This window comes from Pristiophorus japonicus, chromosome 2, assembly GCF_044704955.1.
Source record: "Pristiophorus japonicus isolate sPriJap1 chromosome 2, sPriJap1.hap1, whole genome shotgun sequence".
Classification (NCBI taxonomy): domain Eukaryota; kingdom Metazoa; phylum Chordata; class Chondrichthyes; family Pristiophoridae; genus Pristiophorus; species Pristiophorus japonicus.
The window spans coordinates 86,008,731-86,022,672 of NC_091978.1; the positions used below are offsets into that span (position 1 = coordinate 86,008,731).

Here is a 13,942-nt window from a genome sequence, read left to right on the forward strand (position 1 = left end):
GAATGTGAGATAATGTCGGCTAGCACGTCCGCTGCCACTGCTGAAAGCCTGCGGGCCATGTTTGCCACACACGGCTTACACGATGTCCCGGTGAGCGACAATGGGCATGTTTTACCAGTGCTAAGTTCAAAGAATTCATGACCCGTAACAGGATCAAACATGTCACATCTGCCCCGTTTAAACCAGCGTCCAATGGTCAGGCAGAGAGAGCAGTGCAAACCATCAAGCAAGGCTTGAAGAGGGTAACTCAAGGCTCACGGCCTATCCTGACTCCTGCTTAGCTACCGCACCAGACCCCACTCACTCACTGGGATCCCACCTGCTGAACTGCTCATGAAAAGAGCACTTAAGACAAGGGTCTCGTTAGTTCACCCTGATCTACATGAACAGGTAGAGAGCAGGCGGCTTCAACAAAGTGTATACCATGATAGCGCAAATGTGTCACGCGAGATTGAAATCAATGACCCTGTATTTGTGTTAAATTATGGACAAGGTCCCATGTGGCTTCCCGGCACTGTCACGGCCAAAGAGGGGAGCAGGGTGTTTTGGGTCAAACTTTCAAATGGACTCATTCACCGGAAACACTTGGACCAAATCAAACTCAGATTCACGGACTATTCTGAGCAACCCACCTTGGACCCTATCTTTTTTGATCCCCCAACATACACACCAATGGCAACCGGCACCACGGTTGACCACGAAGCAGAACCCATCATCCACAGCAGCCCAGCAGGGCCCAACACATCAGGCAGCCCAGCAAGGTCAGCTGCACAGCAGCCCAGCGGGGGCCCAACAAATGATTCAACAACACCAGCTTTCACACCGAGACGATCAACTAGGGCAAGAAGGGCCCCAGATCGATTCACATTGTAAATAGTTACACAATTGACTTTGGGGGGGGGGGGGAAGAGTGTTGTTATATATGTATACTTGTATTTACTCTGTACAGCCACCAGAGGGCTCATCCCCTGGAGTCTCAAGGGATCTTATAATCCCTTGGGAGCACAGGTATTTAAGGAAGCTTCACAGGATGGAGAGGCACTCTGGAGACCTGCAATAAAAGACTAAGGTCACACTTTACTTTGCGCTCACAGTGTTCAGTCCGACTCTTCTTGCATACACAACAAAAACATTCTATATCATCTGGACAAAGTGGGACTCAGGCTGAAATGTTCGAAGTACGTCTTCAAGGCACCGGAAGTCGAATTTCTGGGGAGGAAGATTGCTGCTGATGGCATCAGGTCTACGAACTCGAAAACCAAGGCCATCAAAAATGCACCCAGACCTCAGAATGTGACGGAGCTGCGTTCGTTCCTTGGTCTACTCAACTACTTCGGTTAATTTCTTACCTAGATTGAGCACTTTATTAGAGCCACTGCACATGCTGCTCAGAAAAGGTGACAAGTGGGTTTGGGCTGTGTCTCAAGGTAGAGCTTTCGAGAAAGCTACAAATCTGCTTTGCTCTAACAAGTTGCTGGTACATTATGATCCGTGAAAGCGTCTAGTATTGGCTTGTGATGCTTCATCATATGGGGTTGGCTGCGTGCTCCAACAAGCTAATGAGTCGGGTAAACTACAACCTGTTGCGTATGCTTCGAAGAGTTTGTCAAAGGCAGAAAGAGCCTACCAACATGGTAGAAAATGAAGCTTTAGCCTGTGTGTATGGGGTTAAAAAGATGTATCAGCAACTGTTTGGTCTTCGTTTTGAACTCGAAATAGATCACAAGCCACTCATTTCATTGTTTTTGGAAAACAAAGGTATCGATACCAATGCATCGTCCCACATCCAGAGGTGGGCGCTGACATTATCTGCCTATGATTATGTCATTCGCCATAGACCTGGCACTGAGAATTGTGCCGATGCCACTGAGCCGTCTGCCTTTGCCCACACCGGAGGTGGAGACGCCACAACCTGCAGATCTACTGTTAGTTATGGATGCTTTTGAGAATGAAGGAACCCCTGTCACTGCTCAACAAGTTAGGACCTGGACCAGACAGGACCCGATTTTATCGGTTGTAAAACGTTGTGTCCTTAGTGGTGATTGGTCTGCCATACCTATAGAAATGTGTGATGAGACCAAACCTTACAACCGTCGCAAAGATGAACTATCTATTCAGTCAGATTGTTTACTGAAGGGTAGTCGTGTTGTTATGCCTAAGAACGGCAGAGAGAAATTTGTACGTGATCTACACAGCACTCATCCCGGTATTGTCATGATAAAAGCCATTGCCAGATCTCATGTATGGTGGTCTGGAATTGACTCTGATCTGGAATCATGTGTGCATCAGTACAACACTTGCATGCAGCTAAGCAAAATACCAGTGGAATCTCCGCTGAGTCTATGGTCATGGCCATCCAAACCATGGTCAAGGATCCACATCGACTTTGCGGGTCCTTTCCTAGGTAAGATGTTTTTTGCTGTGGTAGGTGCATATTCCAAGTGGATAGAGTGTATAATCATGTCATCCAGTACATCCACAGCTACCATTGAGAGCATTCGTGTCATGTTTACTACTCATGGTCTGGCTGACATCGTTGTGAGCAACAACGGATCTTGCTTCACATGTCTGGAGTTTCAAGAGTTCATGAAACTCAATGGTATTAAACATGTGATGTCAGCACCATTCAAACCTGCTTCTAATGGTCAAGCAGAGCATGCTGTCCAAACAATCAAGCAGAGTATGAAAAGTGTAACTCAGGGTTCACTGCAGACTCGCTTGTCATGCATAATGCTTAGTTATATGACAAGACCCTAAACGCTTACTGGGGTCTCCCCTGCTGAACTATTGATGAAGAGAGATCTCAAGACCAAGCTCTCTCTCATCCAATCTGACTTGAACGATCGTGTTGAAAACAGACGTCAAAATCAGCAGTGGTATCATGATCATGCTGTTGTGTCACACGACATCTCTGTTAACGATCCTGTGTATGTGCTAAATTATGGTCAAGGTCCCAAATGGGTCGCCGGTACTGTTATGGCCAAGGAGGGTAACAGTGTTTATTGTCATGCTCAAGAATGAGCAAACATGCAGGAAACATATTGATCAGATAAAGCTCTGATCAGATGAACTAGAACAAGTTGAGGAAGATACGATCAGTGGCCAACCAACCTATATTCATTCATTAGAGGACTCCGCCGTCATCAATGAATCTGGACTTTCAATCTCTGACATGGTCATTGCCACTCCCATCAGATCGGCTACCCAGCCTCCAGTCATAACTGACTCAGAACGCTCGCCCAGAACTGGAGTTGAACTGAGACGATCAATTTGTGAGCAGAAAGCCCCGGACCGTCTTAACTTTTAAAAAGACTGCAAGAAGGCAACTGGACCCACCTCAGATGTTCAGAACTGGGACTTGCCTGGAATCCCCAAAATTGTTGGCAGTTATGTTTTTTTCAATCCCCTGGTAAAAGGGTACATACAGCATGTTTCCGGGGTATAGAGCCTTGACATCTCCCGCCCTCTCTCCACCACCCCCCTCCCCACTCCACCCCTGAAGCAGGCAACCTCTGTTGCAGTTTGTGCTAGTGTCAGCATCTCATTGAGAAAAAGAGACTACAATCTGATCTTGATGCGATGGGGGACTGGGCCTGCATCTGACTGATGTCATTTAACGTAGATAAATGTAGTGTCATGCATATGAGTGGGGCTAACACCAAGCATATATATTAAAAGGGACCTTGGAATTATAGTACGAGCCTCTGAAGATGCACGACCAGTGCTGAGGCAATTGCAAAGGCAAATAGAGTACTAGGATGTATATAACAAGGACGATCAAGAACCATAGTGTTCTTGTACAAGACCCTGGTTAGGCCTCGTCTGGAACAACTGTGCCCAGTTTTGGTCCCCGCACATGGTGGGTGATTTTGAGACCCTGGAAAAGGTTCAAAGAAGGACTATTAGAATGATTCCCAGTTTAAAAGCCTTTAGTTATCACGATAGTTTTACAGAGTTGGGACTCTTTACACTTGAAAGGTGTAGATTTTGGGTTGATTTAATTGATGTATTTAAAATTAGAAAGGGACCAGAACGTATCTGTGTGGACAAACTATTTGAACTAGTTAGGTTAGGTAAAATAAGGGGTCGTGCATGTAAGCTATGTAAGAATAAATGTCAGGAATATTTCCTATATGCAGAGGGTCATAGACCTTTGGAATTCCCTGTGGCTGGCAGATTCGCTGGACAATTCAAAAAGAAGCTGGATGAGTCCCTTGCTGCAGCTAATATAACTGCGTACAAAAGTGAAGTGGGTGTTGAGTATGTACCTCGAGGTCACAGTGATCTCCGGAACTTGTTTTGGGGTCAGAGAGGAATTTCCCAGATTTCTTTTCCCTGAATTGGCCTAGGGTTTTTGGTTAATTTGTTTTCTTCTCCTCTCTGGAGATTAGGTGACTGCTGATGAGAAGGAACATTAGGAGTCGTGATGCTTAGTTGTGTCATGACAGTTTGGGACAGGCTCAATGGACCAGCTGGTATTTTCCTGTCCATCTTTTTGTATGTTTGCATGTTCTATGTGACTGACTTTTAATGCCATCTAAAATGACTTAGTATGCCACTCAGAAGGTGGCCTTCTCAAGGCAACTAGTCATGGCAGTATATGCAGCCTTGACCGCATCACCCCACAACCTGACACCAAATTAAAATCGCAGTTAGAAACATAGAAGTTTACATCACAGGAGGCCATTCTGTTAGAGCGATGCTAAACTAGTCCCACACCCCTGCTTTCTGCCCATAGCCCTATGTTTTCCTCTTTTAAAATTGTTTTATCTACTCTTCCCTTAAAAGATGCAGTGATCTCAACTACACCCTATGGCAACATATTCCACGTTCTAACAATTCTGCAAGAGAGATCAATGGCAAGTAGCTTTAAATTCATCCATTTCAAAAGTAATTGATGTGGCAGAGTAACGCTTGCCATGGGCAACATCTCTACTCAGAACCAATAGGATCAGTATATTGAGACATTGCTGGCTGTCTACTTTTGCTATTTTCTTTTGTTCAGAGTTTTACCACAAGGAGGCCTCAGTTGAGCATAGAGTTCTCCGAGGTTGTGTCGAACCAGCATGTCCATTTCTTTGTAACAGTCAAATACAGGACTCTACAGAGGTTAGATGTAAATGTGAAAACTAGGAATTAATTCTAAAAATTAAAAAATAAGCTCCATGGCAGGCATGTTTAGAGGCAAATTGTTACCTATTCTGCTCCTTTAAGACAGGAGAATTCTATGATGCATCTATCAATGCCTTACTTTATTTTTCTTAAATTCTTCCTTTGCATTCAGTACTGTATTTTATGCAGGTTTAGGATGAGCAAGTATAAAGGTCCATCTGAGAGTCCAAATAATGCAGTAATTTTGTACTTTGTTAATAAAGCAACAGTCTTTGAGGAACAGTACTTTTGATTTACCCCAGTTGGATTTGGTTGCAATTATAATGCATGTTAGTATTGACTTAGGTGTGCATCAATGCAAAAGTAGCGATGTAATCTCAAATCAGGTCACGATCAAACTCCAGAATGTTCTGAAGCTAAGCACTTCCAGACCCCTTCAGGAGGCCATATTACACCACTTGAGCTTGGCAACATATTTGGAAATCAGTGATGGGATCGGTCCAAGTCAGCATGGATTTATGAAAGGGAAATCCTGCTTGACAAATCTTCTAGAACTTTTTGAGGATGTAACTGGTAGAGTGGACAAGGGAGAACCAGTGGATCTGGTGTATTTGAACTTTCAAAAGGCTTTTGACAAGGTCCTACACAAGAGATTGGTGTGCAAAATTAAAGCACATGGTATTGGGGGTAATGTACTGACGTAGATAGAGAACTGGTTGGCAGACAGGAAGCAGAGAGTCGGGATAAACGGGTCCTTTTCAGAATGGCAGGCAGTGACTAGGGGATGCCGCAGGGCTCAGTGCTGGGATCCCAGCTATTTACAATATACATTAATGATTTGGATGAGGGAATTGATTGTAATATCTCCAAGTTTGCAGATGACACTAAGCTGGGTGGCGGTGTGAGCTGTGAGGAGGACGCAAAAAGGCTGCAGGGTGACTTGGACAGGTTAGGTGAGTGGGCAAACGCGTGGCAGATGCAGTATAATGTGGATAAATGTGGGGTTATCCACTTTGGTGGCAAAAACACGAAGGCAGAATATTATCTTAATCGCGGAAGATTAGGAAAAGGGGAGGTGCAAAGAGACCTGGGTGTCATGGTACATCGGTCATTGAAAGTTGGCATGCAGATACAGCAGACGGTGAAGGCGGCAAATGGTATATTTGCCTTCATAGCTAGGGGATTTGAGTATGGGAACAGGGAGGTCTTACTGCAGTTGTACAGGGCCTTAGTGAGACCTCACCTGGAATATTGTGTTCACTTTTGGTCTCCTAATCTGAGGAAGGATGTTCTTGCTATTGAGGGAGTGCAACGAAGATTCACAAGACTGATTCCCGGGATGGCAAGACTGACATATGAGGAGAGACTGGATCGACTGGGCCTGTAATCACTGGAGTCTAGAAGGATGGGTTTAGAGGGGATCTCATAGAAACATATAAAATTCTGACGGGACTGGACAGGTTAGATGCAGGAAGAATGTTCCCGATGTGGGGAAGTCCAGGACCAGGGGACATAGTCTAAGGATAAGGGGTAAGCCATTTAGGACTGAGATGAGTAGAAACTTCTTCACTCAGAGAGTTGTTAACCTGTGGAATTCCCTACCGCAGAGAGTTGTTGATGCCAGTTCATTGGATATATTCAAGACAGAGTTAGATATGGCCCTTACGGCTAAAGGGATCAAGGGGTAGAGAGAAAGCAGGAAAGGGGTACTGAGGTGAATGATCAGCCATGATCTTCTTGAATGGTGGTGCAGGCTCGAAGGGCCGAATGGCCTACTCCTGCACCTATTTTCTATGTTTCTATTACAAACAACTCCAATCAGGTATATTGTTGGGTTCATAGAATCATAGAAGTTTACAGCACGGAAGGAGGCCATTTCGGCCCGTCGTGTAAAAACTGGTCAGGCCATCAATTGGATCTCCTTGGCCTTTTATAAACTTAGTACTGAATCTTTTTATTGTTATGATAAAACAGATATTGCTGCCTGTGTTCTCCTACCACCAAAAAAATAACAACGAGGAGGTGGGCAGAGCACTACACATGTGTCTCATCATGCACTCGCACACCTCACCAACACACTGTTTTTCATAGTTCACAACCTGGACTTGCCAGCCATATTTTGTACTCTATAGTTATCGGTCGTAGGCATTATATCTGCTGCCTTTAGTGTCCCTAGATTTTACATTCTCAAAGATTAGTTCCAGTATCAGTTTTAATGAGGTGAGCAATTTGGGTTTCATAGTAACCTTAGAAGGCCAATTGCGTACAGACAAATTGTAACAAGATCCCGTGGCACCGGATGAGCAGTGTGTGTCCTGACGACTATAGCAAAAAAAGTTGCAACACTAAAGCTACTTTTATACTGACCTTAGAGGAGTGCTAGTGCCGCTGGCACCCGGTAATGCAGGTTTTATGCAGCCAATAGCAACTTCAATGTAAACTCGCTGATCTTGCTGTGTCCAGCTGTTAGGAACTCCCAGTAAAAGCAGCCTGGGTGCTGGGTTTTTGCAAATCTACAGTAGACACCTCAAGTCGCTGGAGAAATACCACCAACGATGCCTCCGCAAATCCTACAAATCCCTTGGGAGGACAGACGCACCAACCTTAGCGTTCTCAACGAGGCCAACGTCCCCAGCATTGAAGCACTGACCACACTCGATCAGCTCTGCTGGGCAGGCCACATTGTTCGCATGCCAGACACAAGACTCCCAAAGCCAGCGCTCTACTCGGAACTCCTTTACGGTAAACGAGCCAAAGGTGGGCAGAGGAAATGTTACAAGGATACCCTCAAAGCCTCCCTGATAAAGTGCAACATCCCCACCGACACCTGGGAGTCCCTGGCCAAAAACCGCCCTAAGTGGAGGAAGTGCATCCAGGAGGGCACTGAGCACCTAGAGTCTCATCGCTGAGAGAATGTAGAAAACAAGCGCAGGCAGTGGAAAGAGCGTGCGGCAAATCTGTCCCACCTTCCCTTATCCTCAACGACTATCTGTCCCACTGTGACAGGGACTGTGGCTCTCGTATTGGACTGTTCAGCCACCTAAGGACTCATTCTAAGAGTGGAAGCAAGTCATCCTCGATTCCGAGGAACTGCCTATGATGATGATGAGTTTACATTGGAATTATCTCCAATTGTGCAGGACCTACACTGTCAGGTACTGATAGTAATAACACCCTCAGCATAGTATTTAAAGCACAGTACAATCATGTGCTGTCTCCCCTTTAACAAAAGAGTTCCTTTATACCATTCATTCTTTAGGATACACGAGGTGCCTAGTGGAAGGCGATCAGCTAAGTTTAAGCTCATGTTAAAATGATTTAAATTTATAATTATAGAATAAGCAAAATCATTCATCAAACTTTGTATTAAACTGACATAGGTTATTTATACCCTTTGTTTGAATTAAGTGTTTTGTGGAGTACTATCAATGGTGTAAATTCATTTAATCCTATCATTTTCACCATTGTCCTAAAGGAAAGTATCTCAGGTAGTGTCATTCGAATTCAGCAACCTGTTTCATTGGTTTCTCTCTGAAGCCTGGGCTGTCACTCAACCCAGATCAATGACTTCTCCATGTATAATCCTACCTCCCCTTACTAGTAATCTATCATATTGGATATACACAATTTTACTCCATAAGTCTTACGCCCATTCATCATAAACTGTGCCTTCACCTCTTCCAAGGAAATACATCTCTGCTTATAGCATTCTAGTTTCTTACTCAACTGCATGATTTACATGTTTTAAGTTATCTTTAAAAATCTGAAATACAAACAATTTTAATAAGTACGAGTGCATCTCTAGTGACATTGCTCACATAGCTTGGAGTATAGTTGAGATGTTTATCTTCTAAGATGGCGCTGTGCCTGTCATTTTAAGAGCACTCCCTGTGGGGAAGTGACCTACATTGGCAAATCCAAGTAATTATAGTTGTACCGATATCCCTGAGGTGCTTGAAGTAGCTGCTTGTGTAAATTCCAGGCTCCAGCTCATTAGAACACAGATTTCCCTGTGTTATGTATTTATGCTTGGGGTCACCAGATACCAGGGGGGCGCCACTGTCGGAGGTCATCGGGCTGTACGTGCGCGGTCACTATTATATAAGCGTGGGTACCATGTCATGCGGGTTACTTTGGGCGCAAATAAAGCTGGATCAGGTTTACGCCTGAGGCAGTTTAAAGTAACAAGTTTTGTGAGTCATTACATTCATTACGCCCTGACTGGGCTTCTTTCTCTTTTTAAGATAGTTTAGCACCTGTATCAAACTGTGACATCTAGATAATGATAGACTGATCTTTATATAATACAGATATAGGCCCCGGTATTTACGGGGGGGGGGGTTGTGGGAAAGCGCGGTAGCGCAGTAGCATGAGGAAAACTCGGCAAGCTTGGGGACGCAGAGGTGCTGCCGCATTTAATGGCAGGACCTCATAATCTTTTTCTTCCATTTCCCACCTGGCAGCCAGCCAAATTGACAAGCTGGCCGGCAGCCAGGCGGTAAAACCAGTGGGAGGAGGCCACAGCCACGGATCCTTAGGGACAGCATTGGGAGGGAAGGAGGGAGGAAGGGAACGAGAGATCAGGGTTTAGTGGGCAGGGGGCGGGGGGTAAAAAGAGCGGTAATTGGGGGGGGTGGGGGTGCGGACAGAGATCGGGACTTGGTAGGAGGTGGGGAAGAATGGTAATTGGGAGGGAGCCAGAGATCGAGGCTGATAGCAGGGATGGGGGGGGGGCATTCTCCAATCATGGCAGGGGGGGGAGAGAGAGGCCATGATCGGTGAGACAAGGCCGAAGGCTTCCTTGAGGAGCTGGGGGCAGCACTCCTGCTTCTTCTGGTTCACAAGGAATGCTGGCACATATTCTTGAGGCGGTAGTCCCACCTCCCTTTCACTGCTGGGTTTTTGAGCCCTGGGAAATCCACGTGGCAACTGTTAAATTTAAATCAGTCTCCTAATTGCACTGTGGAAGCCTAATTTAAATATATTAATGAAGTGTCCCACCTTGCACGGCTCGTGAAAATGGCAACAGGCGCGAATGTGGCAGGTTGGGGACGTGATCCCTATTTAACTGATGGTACATCAGTCATTGAAGGTTGGCATGCAGGTACAGCAGGCGGTTAAGAAAGCAAATGGCATGTTGGCCTTCATAGCGAGGGGATTTGAGTACAGGGGCAGGGAGGTGTTGCTACAGTTGTACAGGGCCTTGGTGAGGCCACACCTGGAGTATTGTGTACAGTTTTGGTCTCCTAACCTGAGGAAGGACATTCTTGCTATTGAGGGAGTGCAGCGAAGGTTCACCAGACTGATTCCCGGGATGGTGGGACTGACATATCAAGAAAGACTGGATCAACTGGGCTTTATTCACTGGAGTTCAGAAGAATGAGAGGGGACCTCATAGAAACATTTAGAATTCTGACGGGTTTAGACAGGTTAGATGCAGGAAGAATGTTCCCAATGTTGGGGAAGTCCAGAACCAGGGGTCACAGTCTAAGGATAAGGGGTAAGCCATTTAGGACTGAGATGAGGAGAAACTTCTTCACCCAGAGAGTGGTGAACCTGTGGAATTCTCTACCACAGAAAGTTGTTGAGGCCAATTCACTAAATATATTCAAAAAGGAGTTAGATGAAGTCCTTACTACTAGGGGGATCAAGGGGTATGGCGAGAAAGCAGGAATGGGGTACTGATGTTCAGCCATGAACTCATTGAATGGCGGTGCAGGCTAGAAGGGCCGAATGGCCTACTCCTGCACCTATTTTCTATGTTTCTATGTTAACATTCTTAACCGCTCTCCCGCTCATCAAGGTCAGGGTTAATATCGAAGCCATAATCACAATTAACTTTGCAGGATTTATTTGTAAAAGAAAATGATCAGAATGAGATTTCTGTTCGTGCCAATTCTGGTAACTCAGTGCTCTGTAAACAAAATATACTTTTAGAGCTGTCCAAGTAAGTGGTTAACTGCAGACTTGAATTTTTGCAAGGTTGACCTGATCTCCTGCCGTTACTTCAGCAGAAGCCCTTGGACAAATGGCATAAATGGGTATTTTCAGCTATTTATGACATTTATTCATAGAAACAGGTCTGTTGATCTCCTGCTGAATTTACGGTGGGAGATCGGGATAATCCCGGTGGACATGCAGACATTTGCTTTTATAAATTTTGATGAAATATCTCCAGTTCGTTAAAACACAGATAAAGTAATTTAATCCTGTGTTGAATAAGCATAGTTTAATTCAATTATTAGAAATCCTAATTAATTATGTATACAGAATAAAAGAAAAACTGTTCATTTTACTCACACTCTACAATTGTCAGGCCAGATACAATAACAAAAACAATAATCAGGCTATTACATCCGTGCATGGACCATGGACTCTACAGGAAATAGGGTTAACTTGCAAGGGCATGGATGACACATTACTATAATATTTCCAAACCAGCATATATCCAAAATAATGGAAATGTGTATGCTGGGAGTATATATTGGGAATTCACTTGTGCACACCCCACGAGTTTCCATCTATTTCCATTCATTGTAACCTGGATTGGCGGAGAAGATAAATCAAGCAGGGAGCTGGTCTGGTGGATTTCCACAATTTTCTGGTGGAGGTCATGTCAATTGTTTATAACATCTTCCCAAATATGGACAGACGTATAGCCACTGCCGTAATGTAGGAAAATGCAGCAGCCAAGGTCCCTCATACAGTAATGAGAAAAATTACCAGATAATGTTTTAGTGGTGTTGATTGAGATATAAATACTGGCCAACACACCAAGAGAAATCCTCTGCTCCTCTTTGTTTACTCCCACAGTCTTATAGCGCATCTGGGAGGGCAGATAGGATCTTGTATTAATGTCTTATCTGAAAGTACCGCACTTCTTCAGTACTGCACTGAAGTATCAGTCTAGATTATGCGCTCAAGACTCTGGAGTGGGACTTGAACTCGCAACCTTTAGAGTCTGAGGCGAGAGTACTACCACTGAGCCAAGGCTGACATCATAAAGGCTTTGCTATTTTTTTCATGGCCCTTCTGCATTTATATTGAGATTGAGGATAGTTAAATTGATTTGCTGGTCAAACATTAAAGTTAAAAGAAAGTGTAAGGATTCAATTACAGGTTGGACCTCTCTGGTCTGGCACCTTTGGGACCTGACTGGTGCCGGAACAGAGAATTTTCCGAACCACGGGAGGTCATGCCGAGCCGAGGCCTCCCGGTACCTGCAGACAGCGCCCAGGCTCCTGAACGCCACAGGTACGATGGGCCGAATGGCCTCCTTCTGTGCTGTAAGTTTCTATCATCCTATTAAATGATTTTTGTAAGATCAGGAGCAGCATTAAAGCTCTTCCTGGCCCCACAAAAATCAACTTCCGCCCTCCACAGCTCACCCCAACACATTAACCCCTCCCCCTCCCCCCCCTTTAAATTACTTGGACTGGCTGGGCTCCGCAGTGGAGCCGCCAGATTTCCCACTCCTTCCAGTCAGCAGGCTGCTCCAAAAGTGCTAACAGCTCACTGAGGAAAAGCTAATGAGGCCAAAACCATGAAAATGGTTCTGGCCTTAGACCACTTCCAACGGGTTGGCCGCGCCACCCTCCTTCCCACCCGACGGATGCGGTTACGTGAAATTCAACCCCATAATTCTGAGATCTTCTACAGGGTTATTTTGCAAAGAACTAAAATCATGGAAAACAGTCCGTTCTCCCAGAGTGACAGGCAGACTTGCAGAACAGGCTATTTTCACCCCACCCCCCAAAAGTGAAATAATGGCCTCATTCTGCAGTATCTAACCCACTGTCAGGGCACACAATATCGATACTGTAGAATGAGGCTGTACTTCACCATAGTTGGCAGGTCTGGTCCAACAACATAACAGTTGCCATCTTAATTGTTGTCAAAAAGAGGTGTTATCTTGCCATCTTTCCATTCAATCAGTATTTCTCCATGTCTTAAAGATGGGGAGCGAGAAGCATCATGTTGGAGTTTGAGTCCCGTTGTCAAGGATGTTTTTTCATCTGCTGAGTCAGCAACAATTCCAGCACTTAACTTCTTTTTACTGTTAAGAGAAGTCAAGACACACATGCTTAACAGTATTATTGATAAATATGGTTTGAGTTCATTACATGGTTAAGGTAAAGCTTTACCACTTGTGCCTTAAAATCTACAATTAAATTGATTAAAATTACAAAGTTAAAAACAGATTACCCTCTTCTTAAAATTTAAAATTTCAACTAATCATGTACCAAATCCTGTTTATAACAGTGGGAAATAAACAACATTCAACCTCCAGTCTGTAAAAAAAAAGTTTATTGTATGCAGTGTTTTCCTTCATCAAAACAAAATCTGGTTGAGGGAAGCCTGTTGCTGGAACCTCAGGAGAACTCCTTGTTCTTCTTCAAGTCGCGGCATAGGAGGTGGTGGATGGTATGTCATGGTGTGGTGGGTAAAAGAAGCCACTAACGGCTGAAGGCTGCACTTGGGATGCAGCTTTAGAGAAAATGTGGTCCTCGTCAGCTCCCTTACCATCCATTCACCACTGATTCATGCTTCTCTATACTCTCTCGCTCATATCACTTACCCTACCCCTTCATCTTCCCGCTACCACTTCACTTCCTATCACTCCCATCACTACCTCGATTTATTCTGTGAACTATCTGCTCAATTCCTGTATCATCACTCTCCCTTGTTCCACCGTCATTCACCTCACCCTTAACCCTCTATCCAGTTATCCTCTCCACTTCCACTTGCTTTCTCCAAAAGCAGGTTGCAAGAGGCCAGAGGCCTTCTGATTCTCAACCTACTGCCCTTCTACCTCCCTTTTTGCCTCAAA

General features: G+C 44.7%; 1 protein-coding gene across 2 annotated transcripts in view; it reads right to left on the reverse strand.

The window, feature by feature from the left end:
* Window positions 1–12,537: 12,537 nt before the first annotated feature.
* The window catches only part of LOC139239486 (uncharacterized), a 38,841-nt gene continuing 37,436 nt past the window's right edge, over window positions 12,538–13,942 (reverse strand). For both annotated transcript variants that reach the window (XM_070868279.1, XM_070868271.1), the window contains one exon: window positions 12,538–13,168. In XM_070868279.1, coding sequence (XP_070724380.1) covers window positions 12,997–13,168 — 172 coding nt within the window. In that variant the 3' untranslated portion in view covers window positions 12,538–12,996. The remainder of the gene's footprint in view (window positions 13,169–13,942) is intronic.